The sequence below is a fragment of the Carassius carassius genome, chromosome 22, assembly GCF_963082965.1.
Source record: "Carassius carassius chromosome 22, fCarCar2.1, whole genome shotgun sequence".
In the NCBI taxonomy this organism is placed as follows: Eukaryota; Metazoa; Chordata; class Actinopteri; order Cypriniformes; family Cyprinidae; genus Carassius; species Carassius carassius.
In genome coordinates, this window is record NC_081776.1 from 8,227,592 (window position 1) to 8,250,345 (window position 22,754).

Sequence of the window (22,754 nt, forward strand, 5' to 3'; positions counted from 1 at the left end):
TTGAATATTTGCATATGTCCTTGTTGCAGTCATGAGTAGTGTTGTTGTTGGTTGCCTGTTTTAATCTTAGTTTTAGTCTAGTCTTTGTGTGAAGCTGTCATTTTAGTTTTTATTAGTTTTAGTCACGTTCATGCTCTTTTTAGTCTAGTCAAGTTTTAGTCAACTAAAAGTCTGAGCATTTTAGTCAAATTTTTGTCAGAATTATTCATGACTATTTTTGTCTAGTTTTAGTCGACGAAAACTGATGACAATTACTCTAGTTTTAGAGTATTTTAGTCTCTTTTCAGCAATGCAATTCTATTTAACCCAGTCAATATAGTACAAGTACCTAGTAGTATAGACGAAACCAACATTTTCTTTAAGCCAAACCCATTTCAAACAAGGTTATCTTATTATATTATTGTTACCTTATAGACTCAAGAATACATCCATTCCAGACACGGAAGACGCTCTGTTTGATTTTTATTTTTCCCACAAAACATGTTAGAAGTACACACATCGGTCCCTTTTTCAGTGTCAGACTTAACTTTGCGTGTTGTCGTCTTCTAAAAAATAAAGCAAGTGGGACTTGAAGAAGTGATGTCGCCTGCGTCTGCGCAGTGCGACCTGATGCAGCCCCTGAAGAGAGACAGAAATACTGTAAAATAATAATAATAACGCGACTAAATGAGACGAAATAACGTTTCGTTTCATCTCATTTTGGTCAACGAAAATGAAGAGACATTTTAGCATAGTTGTTTTTTTGTAAACCACATTTAGTCTCGTTTTTATTCGTCAACAATATTGCATTATACATTCAATTAATGTCATTGTCACATGACCAGCCTTTTTAGTTGCATCTCATCTGGTTTTCGTCACGTGATAAAGGTTTGTTGATGACGATATTTAGTCATAAATTTCGTTGACGAAAGCAACACTTGACATGAGAGGACCACATTGCATTTTTTCACAAATTTTTGTGAAATGTCAAAATAAATTTCTTATTTCTGTGGTTAACTACAAAAACAGCAATTTAACACTTAAATATTCTGTGGCCTGTGGTTTTCTTCATTACTTTGGGCAAATTGTGTTATTTGTTTTCATTCTCTCTAAGCAGAAAGGCCATTAGAACGTGGCCAAGTGAAGAAGAAACCTCAGCACAGGCTATTCATTAGATATCTGCTTCATATAAACACACAGGTGTCAGAGAGCAGTACACATGAGAGGGGCAGATTGCAGGATCCGGTTACGCTCAATTAACACCGGGTTATTGTCTTGCCTCTTCACCTGACTGCACGAACGATGCTCACCTAATCTAAGAAGTCAGCTAATCTTCATCAGCAGAGTCACAGACAGGTTCACCCGCTCACCCGACATTACAGCCCATTTAGAGGCAGGCAAATCTTTCTTTTTACATTAGGCCAGCCGATCAACTGTTTAATAAAATCTGCATCAGTCTGCTTTACACGCTCTGATGAGGCCTCTAGTATGCATCTTTCATTCGTCCATCACAACATCACTGGTGTTCACCACAAGATTTATAGCATGGAGATGATGCTAATTGCCCACATTTCAGACTGAAGCTTTCTTGACAGAAGTCCGTTTATTGACATTTTTGGATGTTTTGGCGAAGAGTCGGATGGTACATAGGTGGTACATAGGACGCTATGCTTAAAAATGCATAAAATGAGATCCAGTTTATTCTGTTCAAAGTTTGGGGTCAGTAAGATGTTTTGAAAGAAATGAATACTTTTATTTTGGAAGGACATTAAATTGATTAAAAGCGAAAGTATAGACATTTATACAGCTGCAAAAGATTTCTATTTCAAATAAACACTTTTATCTTTTCAACTTTCAATTCAATCAAAAAATGTGTCATGGTTTCCACAAAAACATGAAGTAGTAGCACAGTGGTTTTAAACATTGATAATACAAAAAGTTTCTTGCACACCAAATCAGTATATTACAATGACTTCTGAAGGATCATGTGACACTGAAGACTGGAGTAATGTGTGCTGAAAATTCAGCTTTGCCATCACAGAAATAAAATTACATTTTATTTCAATAAATATAAATATATTTAAATTAAATATAGGTCAACAGTATTTTGATGCCACTTTGATTTCTAATTAAGTAACCAATTTAATTAACCAATATATTTTCTAATTCATTGAAATTCATGTATGCAGCTTTAAAAGATGTCTAAATATGCATTAGGCCCACTATACATTACAAATTACTTAACGCTGTATTTATCCTGGCTTAACTCAACAAATAAATCTATACATTATAAAGGACTTCTTGCATCAGATCTCCTATGGTCTAAACACTACCCAAGAGAGGACCGCATCAACAGTCTGATATGCAAATACCCCCCATTTGACGAAGAGAAAATTCATTTGTCAACAAGCTGACGAGACATTATCTCCACAGACACCCGCCACCAGACACGTCTCAGACACTTTGTTGTTCTGTCAGTGCCTTTCGTGAAAGCCTGGCAAATTTTGATGGACTCCTCCAAAAGAGAAAAGAATGGCAGGGATTTTCATGACACGTCCGTCATTGTGACAAATCGCGCATTACCCGAATACAGCCTCAGTTCAGTGATGCTCTTTGATAAACATCAACACAAACAGCAAGACTGTCTCAAGTGCCTTTAATAGAAGGAGAAACACATTGCACATTATTGTTTCCACTAACCAATTGGGCCTGATTTCATTTTTTCCGTTTGTTTCGTTCTATGGACTTAGTGCTTGAATGAAATCAATAAATCAGGAGTAAAATCACTAATTTTTGTAGTTCAAGGGCTTCCTGAAACAAAAAAAAAAGAGTTCTATGGCTTTTATTCCATGTAGCTTAGCTTTCAGGCTGTCTGTATATTAATATATACCAAAACCTTGAACAGAATGAACTGTAATATTTACAGTCAAAAACACTGATGACTCATCCTGCACTAAAAGATTTTTGTCCAATCAAATGTTCGCTGAATAATAATGCCCAACCTCCTTTCTTTAAATAAGGGTTCTTTTGTTACTTTTCCCCTTCTTTGTCTATTCCCCATCTTTCTACTTCCATATAGATCCCACCCTGCTTGTACCCTTCTCATTTCGACTCTTCAAACAATATTAAAGAGGCTGTGGCCTTTAAAAGAGCCATCTTACAAAACGCTCTCATCGCGGTCAGTGACGTGGGACAGGCATTCTGATGCTGGGAGCAGGCTATCAGGTCGGTAGAGGTCACACCGTATAATTATGCTTCTAAGTAATTTCCCAACATTACCAGTTGATGCTTAAATTATTACAGTCAAGCTTTTAATACAGCTGGGCCACCCCTCCTTTTCCCCACACACATCAGCAAGGCCATCATCTCCTACAGAATCGTTTCATTAGTCAGGCCACACAAAAGCATCATTAAATACCTCCCGTGATTAGCTTGATTTCCACAAAGAGTGCTGAACTATGACTGGCTTGCATATATGAAAAACCAGAAACTTCCACACAATATGGTAACAAATCTTTTAAGTGGACAAGTTGTTCAAATCTCTCACTTTTGAAGCTTGTGACTCTTTAAAGTCTGACTAGCATTTGACACTCATTTTTTAATCAAATTAAAGTTTCTATCTAATGATATTTCTTTTATTGTTTTAGTTAATCACTGACAGAACAATATGTTTCAGATTTTCATGGCATTACAGAGGACATCAGACATGCTCTGTGTCGTCAGTAAAAGTATCCAATCATTCCGTGCAGCTATAATTAATCTGGCATGATTATTCATGGGTTGGATATGAATTTGCTCACCTGGCTTGAGGTTATATCCTCAGTTTAACAGGGATCATGGCAACAGCCATGGCGGTGAGCGCGAGCACAGTGTGTTTGTGTGGTTTCGAGGCTCTAGCCGGCCGTTAGCCACAGATCATCCCTGAAGGGACAGCTAATCGATGAGCCTGTCGTCCGCTCAGGCCTCATGAGCCAACCTCAGGAGTCCCAGTTCCTGGTGATGAGCCCAGGCCACGACGCTCTGAGGCCCCATGGGAGATCCGGAGAAGGCCTGGGTGGCAGGGCGGGGAGGTCATTGGTGCGGGTCACCGTCTTTGTCATAAAGTCTGGAAAGCCAGAGCCAAATTGGGCTTTATGTGCTTAGGGAGTGCAATAACTAAACTACGCCACAGACAACAGTCTTGTCCACTCAGAGACATCTGCAAAGCTCATTCGATAGAAGAAACCATGCGGTTGCATTGCAGACGCTGCGACAGATCCACTCTATTCTGTCGGATAATGTCTTGTTCACATCTAAGGACTTTCACTTTCTTTCTCTCCGTCTACAGACCGCCCTCCGTGATTCATTTCCTCTCTCTTTTCCCTCACTCTTTCAAGTCCACTCTCCCCTACTCAGCTCCAACATGTTATTTCACAGAAGAGGAATGTTACTACTCTAGTTAACAAAGACCTCGGAGGCAAATAGCTGACGAAGCCATACATCATTAAGTCCACTGCCTTGGAAGCCATCTTTTCTTTAACAAGATGGGTCTCAATAGACATATACATCATTACTGTCACACCTGAGGAAAAGGAGAGAGGCAATGACGTAGAAATGAAAAGGAATATAAGAAACAAAAATAGAAGAATGTAAAGCCAATGTTAATCAAAAATATAGGGCTGACAATCAATTAAAATGTAATTCATTTAATTAGAATAATATGCCGATTAATTCATCAAATAAAATAGCATTTCATAAAATTGCATATATCTATAAAAGTTTCGTTTAGAAAATGAAGAGAATTGAAATATTTGTATTTAATTTATTTTAATAATACTATAAACAAAATACAAAAATAAATCAAAAATTAAAGTGGTATTTTTAAATTGCTCAGATGTAGGGAAAAAACACTTTATAATAATGTTACATTTCCTAACATTATTTAAAGCATTAGGTATCATGAACTAACAAAAAATTATTTTTACAGCATTTATCAATCTACAGGTTAATGTTAATTTCTAAATATTCTATTGTTAATTCAAAAAAATTGGCCAAACCAAAATCTATCTATCTATCTATCTATATATATATATATAGTGCTCAGATAGTATTTTGTAAATGTAATTTACATATGGGTCAAAACCATGATTAATTGCATACATTTTTTTTTCATCACATTATTTTCTTTATAATTAATCACACTCAATGTTTTAAAGAAATGTTTTTAGAAAAAAACTAAACAAAAAAAAAACATGAAAAGCCCCAGATTAATGGTCATACCTGAGCAAACACTACAGCATATCAAATGCATTTACTTTTTTTTCTTAATGGGAAATACTAAAATGCAATTACAGCAATCTTAAATTGAACTCATCTGGGATGAGAGATTGAAAGGGGAGGGCGAGGAGGATGCATCAAACTAAGGGTAATGTAGGTGCTCAGAAACATGTGGTGATCGGTAATGACTGCACGAGCAGAAAAACAGAGGGCAGCACAAGGGCATTGATTACCGCTACCTCTGACGGGCTGACTCCAATATCCTCGTCATAATTGGCACACAGATGTCACAAACGCTGTTGACATTTCACCAAGCAGAAACAATTTGGCACTGCAAAACTGGACGGCGACGAGGCTAAGAGGAAACAGAAAACACAGGCTGTAAATAAACACAGAGAGATCCTATTAGCCGCGAAAGTGAGAGAACGAACGAGTGAGATGGAGGTGCTCAGAAGAGGAGGTGGAGAGGGCCAGGATGTCAGAGAAGACAGACACTAATGGATTCCTGGCAAGAATGTGTCATTTAAACAGGAGGTTTTTATTGGAGTAAATGACACCATTACATTAAGCACACCTCTGCTTTGTGTTAATCACCGTGTCAACAAGCGCGATTAATGGATATTACTTGATACTTGGTCCAAACTAATGGCTGTGGCTTCCCGCTTGACACTGCCGTTTATAACAAATAAAAAAGTTTTCAGAAGTGCGTGTGTGTGTGAGGGAGGGAGCCGTTTACAAAGTATCGCAGTGATTGCTCATTATATTCAACAATGATGGAAAGGGTAAAGGCTCTCCGATCATATTCGACCCCTCCTGAGGATGTTTGAAGGAATACTGTATGCTCAATACAAATTACGCATAATATTGATTACCACAAAAAAAAATGTTTCTCCAAAAAAAAAAAAAATTGAATCACAGTGAAGCATTGAGGCTAATCCATGATGTCTACAAAATTATTTTAGTTTAAAAAAAAAATCACTTACTAACCTTTTGTCTAAACATCCAATTAATAACTTTGTTGCCATCACAATGTACAGCCTAAAACCCTAAAATGACTTTAAAAATGATTTAACATCATTAAAAGGCAAATAGTACAAGTCTAAACAGATAAATTTTAATTTTATAAAATGAGGTTCACATTTCTGCTTTTAAATCCTGCAAAAATTCTCAGGTTATATTTTATTACAGTAGTCCACTTTGCACATTCTAGACAACTAAATGTCAACTAACTCTCATAAATTTGCAATTACATGTCAACTAGCTCTCATTAGAGTATTAGTAGACTGTTAGGTTAGCGTTAGGGTTAATAGAATAAGTCTGTTGGCAGACCGTCAACATAAAGTGTTAGCAGATAATATTCTAATGAGTGGTATTTGACATCTAAGTGCAAAGTTGAAATACTAAAGTGGACTATAAGAAAGTGTTATCAATTGGCCCCATTTACTTTCATTGTAAGTGCCTCAAGGTAACCTTGATTTAAGCTTTTTTTTAAAGAAAACGATGGACAAGTCTACAGTAAATGATTTTCTTTGGTAAATGACAGTTATGCCACAAAGCCCTCAAGCTTAAACTCATTATGTAACAGAAATAGTTTCTTCAATATTTTGGTGTCCACCAGAGTGAAACAGATCATTGAAAAAGTAAAAAAAAATATGTATATGTAGGGCGGGAACTTCAGTTCACTTCAGTTCAGTCCACTGGTTCTTCACCAGTTCTTCAACAGAAGATCGAAGCATGATATTTTGAAAATGTATGTGGTCAAAACTAATTGTAAAAAATTAAACGTATGCATTGCTGAATAATTCACAGTAAAATCAATAACAGACAGATTTACCATTTCCATTGCAGAATTTTACTTAGCATAAACCCAGACCATTCATTTAATGCCAGTAACTTTCTAGTAATCCTGAAGACTTTTATTAGCTTGTTCAGCTGTGTTTGATTAGGTTTGGAGCTAAACTCGGTTTGCCTAACATTGTATTCCCAATACAAACTTTTAATCGTTAAAATGGTACTAGCAGACATTCGAACACATCGTCTTTCTCCTCGTACACAGGCAGGAGAGTTTAGTAGGGAATGCTTGCCAGTAGACACGAGCGCTCGCTGGCGCTCTGACCTTGTCGAACTCTCACTACAAGCAAGATAAGTGGCCCCCAGGATGGCTAAACACACAGAGCACTCGCTCTCGATCCCTCTCTGCTGCCTTCTTTGTCTCTCTCTTCTGCCTGACCAACATAATCTACTTTCCAAAAGGTCAAGTGAGACAGTGGCCCGTCAGGCAGCGCTAAAGCCTGCGCTCCGTCTGTGGGGTATATTTATGAAACAGCTGCAGGTGAAGAAGATGCAAGGTGCACTCTAGAGATACTCTTTCCAGACCGTCTGACGTGTCCGCAGGATAACGTACACTAATATTTGTGGGGGCAGGATGTGGCTCTGTGGGGAAGCCTGCAACTTTAGCTAGTAATGAGTCCTTCTGCGTCTCTCTGGAGTTATGTAAACACCATGTTTTTGTTTCTCGTTTCGCCTCCATGCAGGTTCTGCGTCGGAGACAAGTTCTTCCTGAAGAACAACATGATCCTGTGCCAGACAGACTACGAGGAAGGGCTGATGAAGGAGGGCTACGCGCCACAGGTCCGCTGACCACCCCACGACCCCGCTGCTCACAGAAGGGGAAAGAGCTGTGAGAGGTCTTGAAGGGGACATGCAATCAGACACAAAAAGCACTAGTGTCCTCTCCAGCCCAAGTACTTTGCATTGTATATATGAAGAGCCCAAATAAGGGACGGTGTTCTGTACAGATTAGCCATAGAGACATTTTTGGTAAGTGGAAGAATCTTTCGAAGATGGACCAAGTCTGTGGTTTGGTTTTAATGACGCTGCCTAACGGCCTTATGAAGACAAGACATCTCAAAGGCCCAACTTTTGTGAACTTAAAAACACACAAAGTCCACATTGCAATTCTATGTCACTTGCTTTACAGGGTGAAGACCACAATGTAAAAAAATAATAAAAAATCAAGTATTTATTGGCGAATGAGTTTACGAGAAGAAAAGGAGCCATGTCAACATAAGATCTCAGGTTGAATGGGTTTCCTCATTGTCCTTTCTTTTTCATTACATTGTGTTTTAATTATGTTCCCAGTTATCCAGTGACAAGTTATTTGGAATAAACACCAACAGCCAATCAGAAGATATTTGATGTTTAATGTACAGTTACGAGAACCAATGAGATGTTATAGTGGACGGAGCTACCCAGAACAATGCCACAGATATAGACGCAGTGTTCTGGCTGTTTAGGATACCTTCGCAAAATCGCACCTGGTTAAGGTGTTAGCTTTCTAACAGATCTTTGGGCTTCAACATGTGGTGTGATTTCATAAGTGACGTTTTGAAAAACTTCTTTCACCCTGTTTTATACCTAAAAGACCCCACTGGTCAAATGCAAACTCTTTGAACATTTGGGTTTGGCACATGTGTAATGGGTTGGGAAATGATGGGTTTGTTGCTTTCTTCACTATATTTATTTAATAGGCTTTTCGTCATTGTGCATAACTCAAGGCTCCATTCCTGACATGTTTATACCTGAACTGAATCACCAAGCATCTCCTCCAGACGTGATGAATGTCACCTCATATTTTTTTTGTGCAGCCCATGTTGATCAGCTGACATGATCCTCTTTAAACACAATCAGGTTGCATAAACTTGGCATTACTGGAGCACGTGAATACCTGGTTGGAGGATTTGCCTTTACCGGGTTTTGTTTACTATCAACTCAAGGCAACACGCAAGCGCAAATCACTACTGTAGCCTACTACATTGATAATCCTTTCCTGGGCTATGACTACCTTTGGAAACCGAGGACATAGCCTAGAAAATATGAGGACAAACCTAATTTGTATATTGTGGTTGTACATATTTTAAAAAAAAAATCTTTTTTGCTTGCTATTGTATATGGATTTTCTTTTTATGTGTTATTCAGCATGAGATGTTTATTTTTAGGACGTGTACATACTGTACTGTAATCATTTTAAGCACAAATGTAATACAGTTTTATTGTGTTAGCACTGTCTGATGGCTTTCTTTGTGTCCTCTTTGTTTTTTTCACAAAAAGCATTTGGCACTTTCCACAAAAGGGAACAATAGTATATGAAATACTTTTTCCTCATTACCAAAAATAAATTTAATATTAATGAATAAAAAATAAATAAAATAAAATAAAATGTTTTCTTAAAAAATCTAAATTTCTTTTTACATATAATTTGTGTAATTGTTAAATTTGAGCTTCTACAATGGGTCCAAATAATTTTATTGTTTTTAACTGTTTTTAATTTTAGGATCAAGTCAAGATGATGCAGATACCGGAGGTGGAACTGGTCAAAATCCCCATTTTAAAGAGCGACATCATGCAAACTTACCTTCAGTTTAGATAATAGTTTATTAAAATGTATGTAATAGTACTCTCATAATAACAAATATGGATAGATCTTTCTCTCTCTCTTTCTTTTCTCTCTCTCTGTGTGAAGAAAGCTGATGGGCCAGTTTGCATACACTGTCATTTCTAAGACGGAGTGTTTACTGAAGCAATTTGGGTTAAGTGCCTCGCTCAAGGGCACAACTGTAGATGCCGAGCAGCCAGTGGTGAAGCTTCAGGTCTCCACTCCATTAGCCTATCCACCAGACCATGCTGCACTTCCGGTTCTGAGATTGATCATAAGTGCAATTTGTCATTTTGTCATCCATTTTGTTGTCACTGCCCCTCAAATTTTTCCGGAAAAAAAGGGCAAGAGAGAAATAAATGGATCCACCAGTCCAGCTAAAAACAGCTGCGTGTTTAACAGCAAGTTACCCAGCTTTAGCTAGAGTAGACACCCAGTAAAAAAATAACCCTAACACAAAACAATTTTATCCTGTAAGGTTTTTTTTTTATACAATGTAATGCACACAGAGTGCAGTTTTAAATAGTCAATATCCTGCTGAGTTTCAGAACAACAACAAGATATGGCTTTTATTCGTTACATTTATGAACAAGAACTTCATAATGAGTAACAAAAATAACCGACTGACTAAATAAATAAAATGCTTTTTTAAGGAGATGAATATTTTAATTAATTTAATTATTGGATGTGATATGCATCAAGCCTTAAAATGCAATAATTAAATTCTTCAATACATTTTTTTTATACATTTTACAGTTTTATTGATGACAAAATGAAATGCAAAAAAATATGCATAAAGATTAAATATAATTACAAATAAATAACTAAATAAGAATAAAGATTTGTATATTCTCATATCTCATAAACATAACAACCACACATCTCATATATGTCTCATATCATGTGGCTGATTTTCTAAACAAAAATCTAATAAATTAAAAAAAAATTAACAATTTAAATAAATCAGAAGTTAAAACATTTTTATTTTTTTTATATAAAAAAAAAAAAAATCAACCACAAAATGATACAATACACATTAAACTATTATAGCAACTGTGTGTAGGAAATCAGCTGCTTGAGACAATAATCAGATACATATTAAAGGTCATTACACAAACATTTTATCAAAATTATGTATTCCAGAGAGTAAAAATCAGCGATATTGTCTGCCAATAAATCTATACAAGTAAGAGAGGCCCACACTTGAGCTAATTAAAAGCTTTTATAGTTTGCTTAGTTGCAAGCAAAGCCAGAATATTGCTTGAGGATCCTCTTCACTGTACAATTGAAACACTGAGATTAAAGTTCTCCATCTAATTAAGTAGGCTGTTTAAAGTAGCCTGTGAAGTTTGACAACAGTGGCACTCACATCACATTACAGCCTATAATAAGCAGACCAATTAAACTAATTGAATTTCTTTAGTCTGAAACACAGAGGGAAAAATGTCTTTGATTAGACTCAAGCTGTTAAGTCCTTCCATAAAAAGCAGAGACGCCTCTGAAACCTCACTAGATAGCAATCCAGTCGACGGGAAATGGGGGATCTACTCCGCTAATTTACCGTAATTGTCTCATATGTTGAAGTGTTTGAAGGAAGATATAATGAAACCATACTGTTAGCGGTAACACTGTGGTCATTATATATAAATATATATATTTATACAACAAAAGTACTTTAAAGTGCAACACAATCATGCACAATACAATTTAGAAAAGCACCATATCATCTGTTGATGAATATCACAGTTGTTTACAACATATAAAGAAAGGGGTAAAAACAAATCTGAGTCTGAATGAGCATGAGAGTGCAGCACTACTTGCATGCTACAATCTGAACTAAAATAATAATGATAATAATAATAATAATAATACTCAATTCCAAAATTATTTAAATACAATTTTAATCAGATTTCAACTGTCAGATTTGGTCTTCAAATAAATAATAGTAATCAAATTTCACTTGTTGAATGTTATTTGGAACACGTCTTAAAATAAAATACATAAATAATTAATAAGTGAGGTCTTGAAATTTACTTAAAATAAAAACAATATATACAAAATAAACAAAACAAGTCAAATGTTCAGAATAATAAATCAATAATTTTATTAACATTTAAAAAATAAAAAAGAAACATTTTATTTCACATTTTAATTGTTGGATGTGATTTGGATCAGATCTAGGAAATCAATCAATCAAATTTAAATCAGATTTTAATTGGTGAATGTGATTTGGATCAGATCTTGAAATTGAAAATTAATGAATAAAGGAAATTTCAGTTGTCGGATGTGGTTTTGTTCAGTTCTGTAAATAAATAATAAACCGATTTGAGGCAGATGCACCAAAAAGCTATTTGCTACCTGTCTTAATAGCATACAATAGCATCAAATTTGGGTTTTTGTTCCTCTGTCAGAACTCCTCATCTTGCATTTCTGTATTTCTATGTAAATACAATTCTTTCATCACATCAGAGAGAAAGAACACTCTGAAAGCACTGAGGGAGACAGCACAAACTGTCTTATTTAACACTCTTATTGTTTTATCAGGGCTATTCACATGGGCGTTTGTTTTAAACCAGTCCTCGACAAAAGAATAAAAGATGATGTGTGTGTGTGTGTGACTTAGAAACCTCTCGTCCTCAAACCTCTAACAAACAGCAAGCTGACTAAAGCAAAAGCGAATAATAAAATGTAAGATCCTTTCATAAAATAGTCATTAGGGGCATTTAGAAAGAGAAATAGCTGCCAGGGCACGTATTGTTAGCGTCTCCCCCTCCACACCGCAGCTGACCGCCGAGTCTGAGCGCCCGCTCTGCTCATACGACTCTTCTCGTTTGGCAAATGGCTCCAGGGGTGAAAATAATGATCTGTGTAGACATGCCAATGCTATCTGCACCAGATAACGCTGTCTTAATGACTCCTTATCCTTCGGCCTTTTCGTTGAGATGTGTGCCACAGCAAATATATTCTCGTCATTAGCTCTTTATTGCACCAATAATGGACTTAAGAATTTTTGGTCCAATTCGAGTGTACGCAACCCAGTGGAAAACGGCCCTCGGATAGATTAGCCAATGGCTAGTAAGGATGCTCAATGAGCAATTTTCCCATTCCTGATTAGCGGATCATTAGCTGGTATCGGCTAAACACAATGACACTTTCTTACTCAAAAAACCTGATAAAGACATTGTAATAATATCTGGATAATGGTAATCACTGTACTCAAACTTTAAAACACATCCCTAATCACACTTCACACTTGTGAGGATTTTGCTAGCCTTTTTGTTCAGACAAGTTGCAAAATATTGGTCAAATCTGATCCATGTAGAGCCCTTTACAAGAAAAGAGTGAACACTAGCATGTTTTTTTATTCCTTAATACAGCTTAAAATGATATATCAAGTAGAATTAATAAATATAATTTTATTATAATATATGGTTTGTCTTGGGTATTTGTATAGGGCCTGAAATGATGTTTATGTGAGAAATTAGCCTTTAGCATCATTCAGCAACATAGAAAGCTACAAACTATATATTTTCTGCCTCATTCTTGATTAGCATCCACATACAATCAGTAAAAGAAGGTGTTTTATACATCAACCTGGGTTTTAAAGTTAAGTTGAGCAGCAGTAATAAAGCTATATATATATTAATGTCAACATTTAGATTATGCTAATCTAAATGTTATTTTTAGCCTAAACATGCACCAGTTAATTTAAACTGTCAACATTTAACTTAAGCTAAAAATGCTAATTTTAGCCTAAATATGCACCTGTTACCAAGCACAAATTATGAAGTATATCAGGAAAATTGATATCAAACATTTTTAAGACATAGCCTATGCTACAAGGTTGCTTTTTTTTGCCTTGCTTTACAGCTGAAATATCCTTAAAACAAAATCAATTCACTTAAACAACACTAGCAGTGTTTTTCCTGAATGACGAAAAAATCTTGGAATTGGTGTCATTATCTGAACATTAAACATCATTTACATTAAAGTCCACAAATAGATGGATGACCTTGAGTTTTTTGTAAGTTTTTGCTTTTTCAATGTACTAAAACCAAATAATTTTTTATGTTAAATCTGAATCAAACCATAGATCAGATGAATCATTGTGATTCTGTTATCGCTGCTTAAACTATTACCATCACCATTAACACAATAATCTATGCTCATGGTACATGACAAAATGCCTGTCTAGGGGTCTGTAATAAAGATGCACACACCACAAAAACCCAAGCTTGTGCGCAGATACAAACATGCCTCTCCATCCTCGCGTCAATCTCAACTCCGCAGATGCACATAAGTGGCTCATCATACACTGTTAGGCGGGAAGAATGCTAGTTATTTCACCTTAAATGTCACTGGCAATTTATTCCATGCGGCTCATTCAGCTGATCTGTGATCTGTTATTTAAAGAATGCAAGGCGTGTTATCGACACAGACGGATCTGCAAAGGCGGCCTGCCATTATCAGTAATGTGCTCTGGATAGCACAGTGCCGCCAAACGAACTGAGAGATTCAGAGTTTGCAGGCCCTGTGAAGTTCTCCCTTTTGATGTGGCGCACTAAGCTATACCAGATGGACCAAGGTTGGTGCAGCAGGGAGGCCCATCAATGACACTGAAATGTACATGCCAGACAAATGGAGATATAAGGAAACACACTCATAAAAACACTCAATCAAAGACACATATCTGAGAACAAAACAAGGAGATGTTTAAAATAGCTGCTCTGCTATTTCTGTAGTTCATAGTATGCATACTGTGCACAGTTTGTGAATGTTTTGTATGCATGTACACTCTTAAAATGTATTGGTTTGCTGTGATGCCAAAGGATAATTTTGGGGTCCCCAAATAACTTTTCAGAATAGTTCTTAAAAGAACCATTTTTTTATTATTTCTTAAAGGGAAGAACATTTTAATACATTTATACAAAGGTTCTCCATTGAATTCATTGTTACACTCATATTAAATTACAGTATACAAGCAGACAGGACTTTGCTGCCTCATTTCAGAGAACTCAAATATATTATTATATTATATTATTATAAACTTTATGCATGTTTTGCATTGATTACTTAAAAAAATACTTACAATAATCCAGTAAAGAGTATTTTGTATAATATAAATTATTACAAACACTTTTTTTTTGCGTGAATTCATATATTTGTTTATTTAAATGGTTAAAATGCTAATTATCCTTTTTCATTTCCAAGATGGCAACATTAAGCATACAGTTTAAAGGCTGAATAAAACATTCACAAAGGTTTACATTATTTTTTTGAAAAGGATCCCCAAATATCATGCTAAATTTATGAAATATAAAAGATATGTATATACATATATAAAGCCTAAAGCGTGCAAGACATTGTATTTATTTTACCTATTTATCATTACAATTTTCTATCATAAGTATTGTACTTTTCTATTTATGTTATATTTTTATACTTTACACCCCTTAGTAGCCTCCAGTATAGAACTACACTGAAACCCCTTTCACACTGAGATTCCGGATAATACATGGGTAATGTGTCCTGACAATTGTTCCCGGATTGTTAGTTTTTGGTTCTTTCACACTGCTAGTGATTTCCCGGAATATGTGCATGTGTTCAAACACAACCCATAAAGGTCTCGTAATGACACATGACATCAGGGTGTGACGTGTAATGTACAAGTCGAAACGCTAGGCACGTTAATTTTCACTTAAGCTTGTGAACGATCTCAGCTTTAGCACAGATTACAGTTTGCTTCATTACAGTTTGCACATATTTTTTTGTCATGAAGGTTGATCTGCCTTCAAAACACCCTTTAAAAGAGTTGCACGATAACGTGCGTCATCACTACGACACACCCGTTATGGCATTGGTTCTGGCTTTTGTTCAACACCGAGCTCGTTCCGGGACTGAACCCAGTAGGTCCCCAACCCAGTATCGATCCTGAAATCAATTCAGGGACGTGTATGCGTTCACACAGAAGTCAATCTGGCCATGTTCCAGTGTTTTTCTGTGACCAACGTGCAGTGTGAAAGTGGCTTTAGTAAACCATAGACTGGGATACACCTCAGGTCAGCAAATATGCATCACTGTGTTATTGCAGACCTTGAGTTGTAAAGACCCAGATTTGTGGAATTTAAATGAAGATTGCATTTGAGCTGGTCACGCAGAGCAGCACTAATGGCTATATTAGTGTCTTAGTTAACATCTTCTTTCAAGTACATCTACACAGCTGGAGCTGAGAATAGCTCTAGCTGTTTATGACGGGCTATTCCCATTTGACCTAATTTATACTAAAATGGAGAGATGATTGTATTCAGCTGGGGGTGCGAGACACACATAGCTCCTGACAACACCCTCACAAACCCTTTCAAAGTAAATATCTGAGATTATTCAAGGCAATTTTCTACCATCCCAACCTCGAGCTTACTTACTCAGGACAGGCGTAACGACTTGAAACATCTTATTTTGCCAGGCTGTAATGGCAGCGGCAACAGAGAGAGCTGAGCTCCAGGTTTTCTCAGTGGGTGATTTAAGAGTAATCAAGCATAGCTGCACTGCTATGGGAACCGAATAAAGCCCTTTAAACTGAAGTCCAGTGAGATAAGAACAGCACTACCTCATCTCGAGCAACCTCAGAAACAAGCGCAAACCCTCCACTGAGACTTATTTGCAGCAGATGGGCTTGTGATTTCTCAAACATGTGGTGAGTTACCCGATGAGCGATATGAGAAGAATGTTGATCTGTCTGGCATTAGCGCTTGAAGACGTGGGCCGGCACATACGTGTGGCCTTGAGCGTCCAAGCCTTCGGTGGATGAGAGCTTTAATTCAGGTGCATAATTGGACTCCTGGCTTTTATGGCCTCATTTACTGGAGGAGTGCTTGCGCACTACCACATCTGTCAAGGTTATGTTTGCGCCCAGGGATTTCTGCACACGACTTCTGTGATTTTAACAGGTGTAGGGTTGAGCTACATAAACCAAATTCTACTACTAAGCATGGACTTGAATCACAAAGTCAGTCCTAACAAACGAAGTAAGCCAAAGGTTCTCAACTCTGGGTTCGCCATAGCTGCAGGTCATGAACTGTATTTGGCAGGTCATAAACTATATTTTTTGTAGACAAGATTCCTAAAAGTCTGCATTAATAATAATAATAATAATAATAATAATGAGTATAGATATATATTATTAAGAAAAATATATTTGGTGTCCAAAAAAGTTTGAGAAGCCTTGCAGTAAACATTCTACACCTTGTGTCCACATAGCTAGCAAAAGAAAGAAAGAATGTGAGAAGAGAGAAGAGTATGAGGTGCTAATCAGACAAGTGAGCCATGTTACTAATGGGCACCCAGGAGACCAGGGCCAGTAGACTCTGCCAATCCACGGCATCCGTTTTGACACCACAGAGCAGCGGAGCCATGCAATTACTGCCCACCATCACACTTATGATGGCTGTAATACCTGACGAGACTTTAGTTTTACACTGGACTTGAGACGGGGGTCTCATCACTGACCCATCACTAACCGATCAGAGTTTGTAAGCTAACATCAAGAAAAAAAGTAGGCGCAACAAAAACAATAGATTTTGACAATGTTTTTTAAGCAGTTATACAGCAGGGGAATAGTGAAGAACTTTCCCTCAATCACGAAATGTGCAAAATAAAGTCTGCTTATCTCCGCTGTTTGTTTATTTGCCGGTTAAATGTGTTTATATTAGTAAATGGCGATAAAGACGTCTGTTTTCCTCCTCGACTGGTGACCCGTGACCTCTGGATGAAGCTGGAAAAGTATGCCCACACTCCTGCTGTGCTTTCTAGTCTTGGGTCAGATACGTGGGTTGGGCAAAGAGAGCAGTAGAGAGATGGAGAGAGAAAGTGTGTGTGTCGCTTGCTCTGAACCTCTGAGCAAATTCTAAATGTGAGTGATTAGTTCTTGGATGGTCGTCTGAAAGCTTTACTATTGCCAGCCCACTGCAGGCTTGGGAAAATAAAGCACACAGTTATTTCCTGTCTCTCCACGTCACCTTCGAGCACCTCCTAGAAAACTGTGAACAAGAGCAATTCAGAGATTACTGGGACAGTATAAAACAACAGAAGTTGTCGCAAAAGACCGAACAAATGTTCAACACATGGAGTTTCATGGAGTTCCAACATTCTGTCACTTTAATTTAACTTAAGATTAGGAATTTGAACAAAAGTAAAATGAAAAGAAAAAAGAAGAATGAACAGAGTATAAAAATTAAGCAAGAATTCATCACATAATTGGTTCTACAGATATAGATAATAGGTGTGCTGGTAGGGTGCAGCCATATTTCTCTGACAATTTCATTACCAAAATTTTCGCTAAAGTACTAAAAGATCCCCACACAGATTTTGCTTGTGTTAAAATTGGTCACACAAATTAGCCACAATAACCAACAAAAAGCAGATGGTTTGAAAGTGACTATTGTGCAAGCTGGATTTCATGCATCATTGCAACATTGACAATGGACCTTTCCTCTCACAAAATTTTTCAAAATGTCACTAATGTGGCCGTAACTTCACACTGAAAAAAGGAACACGAGCCATTTCTAAAAACCAGACTATCGTATGCAGAGTTTCATTCTAAATTCCTAAATTAAACTCTTATTTAAAGTCTCAAAATCCACATAAAATCTTGCAAAAATTCATACTTTCAACAAAATGCATATTACAGTAATGTAAATGGACACAATTTATGTGCATATCATATTTAATACTATTTTACATTGACTTGAGTTGAATGTTTAGAAATTAACATTTGCATGCAATTCCAGAATTGATGGTACACCCTAGCAACCACCTTGAACCCCATAGTGACACACTAAAGGGTCATTCACAAAGAACATGTTTTTGATTTGCACTGTGCTGCTTTTCCATGAGTTTTTTAATGAAAACGTGCTAGAATGCTTTATTTGACCATTGTGCTTAGATCTTGCATCTTTTGCCATGTCTTGCACTTAACACTGCATTCTAAAAATACAGAGCACAAGTTAAACTTTTAAACAAATGTCTTTAGCCCTTTGTATTTTTTACATTTCACTGCCTTGCGTCTCACGTTTTTAACCAACAAAAAATGTTTTGTGTGTGAACTAGCGTTAAAACTATTCAGAACCTTTTAGAAACTACACAGCAAAAGCACCGGCAACCACTCAAAAATCATGATAACGAATCATGATTTTCACACACGCAAACGCCAATATTCTTCAGAAAATGTGAAAGTCTAGTTTCTAACATCTCTTGTTTTGCTTGATGGAAACAAAGTTGGATAACTGGAAATATCAGACACAAATGACCTCTGTGAAGCAGCCCACAACACTAATTTCCATTGCAAATCGACCAAGGAGTCGCTGAACATCTGCTAGGCTGAATCTCCACCCACAATCACAGCACTCCAAACAAAAACAAGCGTCACGTAGAAGGAAAGAGCATCCATCTGGACCATACTGAACTATCTGTGTCCTACGAGCACCCTGATCTTAAAAAGAGCCCTCCAGGAGTCATTTGTTAGTTTTGCCATTTTATTCCTCAACCACGACCACTCTCCTCCCTAAACTTAATCAAATGATGAGGGCTTGAAACAAGGGCTGGTGGATGAAAGTGTTGGAATGGTAATGATGCCATGTAATGATTTCCCCTGAGGAGATCGGATTTATTGCCAGGAGGGAGAACAGGGAAAAGAAAGACCTGAGGGAGAGAGTCGGTGTAAAGAGGGAAAGACTCCAAATCAGCATTTCACACAAGCACCTCCATCATGAAAGAGACTCCGAGCGGGAGGTGGAGGCCATATTAAGATGAAAACGTTCTGAATTGCACCCTGGGTGTCTTGATTACGCGTTCTCCATCTCACTTTTTTTAGGCTTGCTGGTAAAATATCAAGTGTTTGGGAGGCAGCAAGTGATATTAAACAACTGAAAGGTACGATTTAACAATGCTCAAAGTTGGCGTATGATAAGCAACAAATTAGACGTGTCTGTGTTAGGGAGATGGGAGGAAGGGAGTAAAAAAAAAAAAAAAAATCTCGCAATCGATTGCGTCGTCAAAAATGAATTTGCTGTCCTGCATCTGGGACTCATTGCCAAAGTTTGTGAAAAGTAATAAACACTCATGTAACTACTCTCTCTCGCTCTCCTTCCTTCTGCCCAGGAATCTGCTCTTGGTTTCCGGCACGGATGTTTTAGCTGGAGAGGCCAGACATCTAGAGTAATCTAAACCATGTCCCTTGCTGCGACAAATGGTTTAGATGGCTGATGGGCTGGACCAATGAGAGCGAATCCACCGCATTCCCTTATGAGCAACAATTTTGAGATGCTTTGTAAACACGAAGTCGTAATTGGGTGGAAAGCCTGCTGTGATTTAACAACTGGCATGTGCGCTGAACTATTAGCTCTACGAAAATGTGTTAAAAATAGCTCAAATACACCCTAAACCCTAAGTATTTTTGAAAGACTTGATGGGTGTTACACAATCCATTCTTTGGGAGCGTAGCTCAGTGTCTGTGGTAACAAAGCAAGTGTGTATGGGCAATAAGAGTACTGCGTCTGTTAAAACAGAATGGTAGTGCATCAAGTCTGGAGGTGACAATGCACTTTTGCCCATTTGTACCACATTACGGCCTTCTCCAAGCAGAAAAGTGCCTTTCTGCATTTCACCCCTCTTTACACTAAAGTAATGGAGCTTTTTCACAGCTCATGGAGGTTTTTGCAGGCAGCACACTTAATGGTGTTCGATTTTCACCTGTGTGTTTGCTTATAGAGTTCATCCCTATTTGTATTGGGAACTTTCTGTATTTCTGCATAAATTTGACATGCAACGAAAATCAAAATACACAAATAACACCAACATATTGTTTTAACCATGTTTGTGCAGAAGTACCAAAAATTAAGGGTTCACACACTTTATTGAAACACCGAAATCCCAATAGTACTAGTTATTGTAGTAGTTATGTAGTAGTTATCATCACTGTCTTTACATCTTTAAAGTCATACATATTTGTGATAAGCTTCTTACACAAATAGAAAAATGGGCCTAAACATAGGGCTTAAATAGTGTAAGCATCAAAGTAAAATGAAATAATTTATATGAAAGGAAACTAAACCAGAAGAGGAAAGTTTTTTTTTTTCTTTTTTTTTTCTTACATTTCTCATAAATCAAGGGGGGAAATATATTTTGTTTTATAATAACTTGAGTAGCAGGGTTTAAAGTTGTGCTTAACAAATGTTCTCAAGAAAAATAATTATTGAAGATCATACTTGTCTAGAAATGTTATGCATTGAGTGTCACAATTCTATTAAATGTTTTCTGTTGTTGTTTTTTTGTAATGGGTGAAAATGATACTTTTGCTAGGTAGTGCTAGTTTGGATTTTCAGACATATCTAACAGTCCTCAAAAGAAATAGACATGGACTTTTTGTCTTTAATGCTTAAAAAAGTGCTGCCAAACATTAAAACACTAGTTGTTCTGAAGTTCTCTATCCCTCAGGCTGCATTTGGAATTCATGCAGCAATTTATTTCATCTCCAGATGAGTTTCTCCCGTGTTCAGAAATGGCGCTGTGTGCGTAGAAGCTATTATCCTCGGTCTGTTCAATTATTGATTGGTGAACACCACAGGGTGAACAAAAGTGCGCTATACGAAGACCAAATAAATCTTTGTTTGGACTTTTTAGGCTGTGCCTTCGACTTCCTGGACTTGCGATGGTAATGGTGATGCTAAAACCACAATTATTTGTCAAGTCAAGAAGAAATCAAACATCTGCACCACAGGTTCAAAATGTGGGCTTCCCAGCTTATCAGCCAGACTGTAAAGGTTTGAGAGGACTGCACTTTCTTCTGTAAAGACGCACATATACAATGCTGCATTTGCAATATTATGGTCCATGTCTATAATTGACAGAGCCGGACAGCATCAGTTTCACTTCAATTATGACATCTCGGATCAGTTGTGTCTGGTACTATTCCCATCGTAAGTTTTTGACAGGATGGATTTGAATGATATTTCGAGAGTGATTGAGCTGCCAGCCGTCTCCCTCAAGCCACTCACAGCCTCTGAAGCAGCTTTTATTTCTTTCATAAAACCGGGCAGATTTATCTATTATTAACTCTGCTCCTCAGAGCAGCCACATTTTTATGTATTGCTGAGAAAGGGTTAAATGATTTTCAGTTAATTAGCTTGCCTCCAGGTTACTGCTTTTCCTTCAGAAGGCAGCGAAGCTCCAAACCAGGGCCTCTGACTGGCTTCAGCTCCATCTCTGATTATGGCCTTATGAAGGTACAGCCGATGTAATGCTGAGAGACAATCCCATTGCACCTTCACTGCAGCATGCAACATACTGGAACTTTGAAAGTCTAGATTTACCCACAGAGGGAACAACTTTTGTAAGACCCTCTCCAGAACAGCAACATTATAAACACTCGCATTAAAGCATTGTAAGTAGTTGGAGAAGCTAAATCGGTTAAATCTTTTGCCATTTTAGCAGCACAAGGACTCATATGTGATGTGTGTATGCCCAATGGGGTCATGAAACAAGAGTATTGAAGGTCTACTGCACATACTGAAGAACTCACTGAATGGATCCACACAAAACTGCACAAAGAATCTATACGCTCTAATCAATACAACAATATTGTCAAATAAATCAAATGTATCCTTCCCTCAGATTAAACTGTTCAAGTAAAGTCTTGTATTCTGTGTGCTGAGCCTTCAATGCCACGTTCATCTTCAGATTGTCAAGTTTGTAGGTTGGCTGAATCCAATTAGACTTATCTAAATGGAAAACATGTCAGAGCCATGGCCAAGTATATTGAGCTGTGGTGCTCATGTTGGCAATTCAAGTTTGAGTTTGACTCACATTCTCAATCTCGTTCCAATCATCAATTCCTGTCTTTTTAACTACCTTAACTGTTCAGAGCTGCCTATCCCCAAAAAAAACTTAGCAACAGCCCATCAAATACAGTATTCACGTGGCCTAGATACTTTCAAAATGTTTTAGGAAAATGTTCAAACATTAACTTTAGTTTATAGTCAAATATCTTTGCTTTTAGAAGTAAAGAAAAATATTTCATAAAATAGAACAC

At 37.1% G+C, this 22,754-nt stretch overlaps 1 protein-coding gene and 1 long non-coding RNA gene across 6 annotated transcripts in view; one reads left to right on the forward strand and one right to left on the reverse strand.

Annotated features, from left to right (window-relative positions):
* Positions 1-9,295, forward strand: part of LOC132098856 (LIM domain only protein 3) — a 47,005-nt gene extending 37,710 nt beyond the window's left edge. For all 3 annotated transcript variants that reach the window (XM_059505080.1, XM_059505079.1, XM_059505078.1), the window contains exon 4: positions 7,770-9,295. In XM_059505080.1, coding sequence (XP_059361063.1) covers positions 7,770-7,875 — 106 coding nt within the window. In that variant the 3' untranslated portion in view covers positions 7,876-9,295. The remainder of the gene's footprint in view (positions 1-7,769) is intronic.
* Positions 1-22,754, reverse strand: part of LOC132098858 (uncharacterized) — a 123,273-nt gene that overhangs the window by 77,783 nt on the left and 22,736 nt on the right. The window lies entirely within an intron of this gene.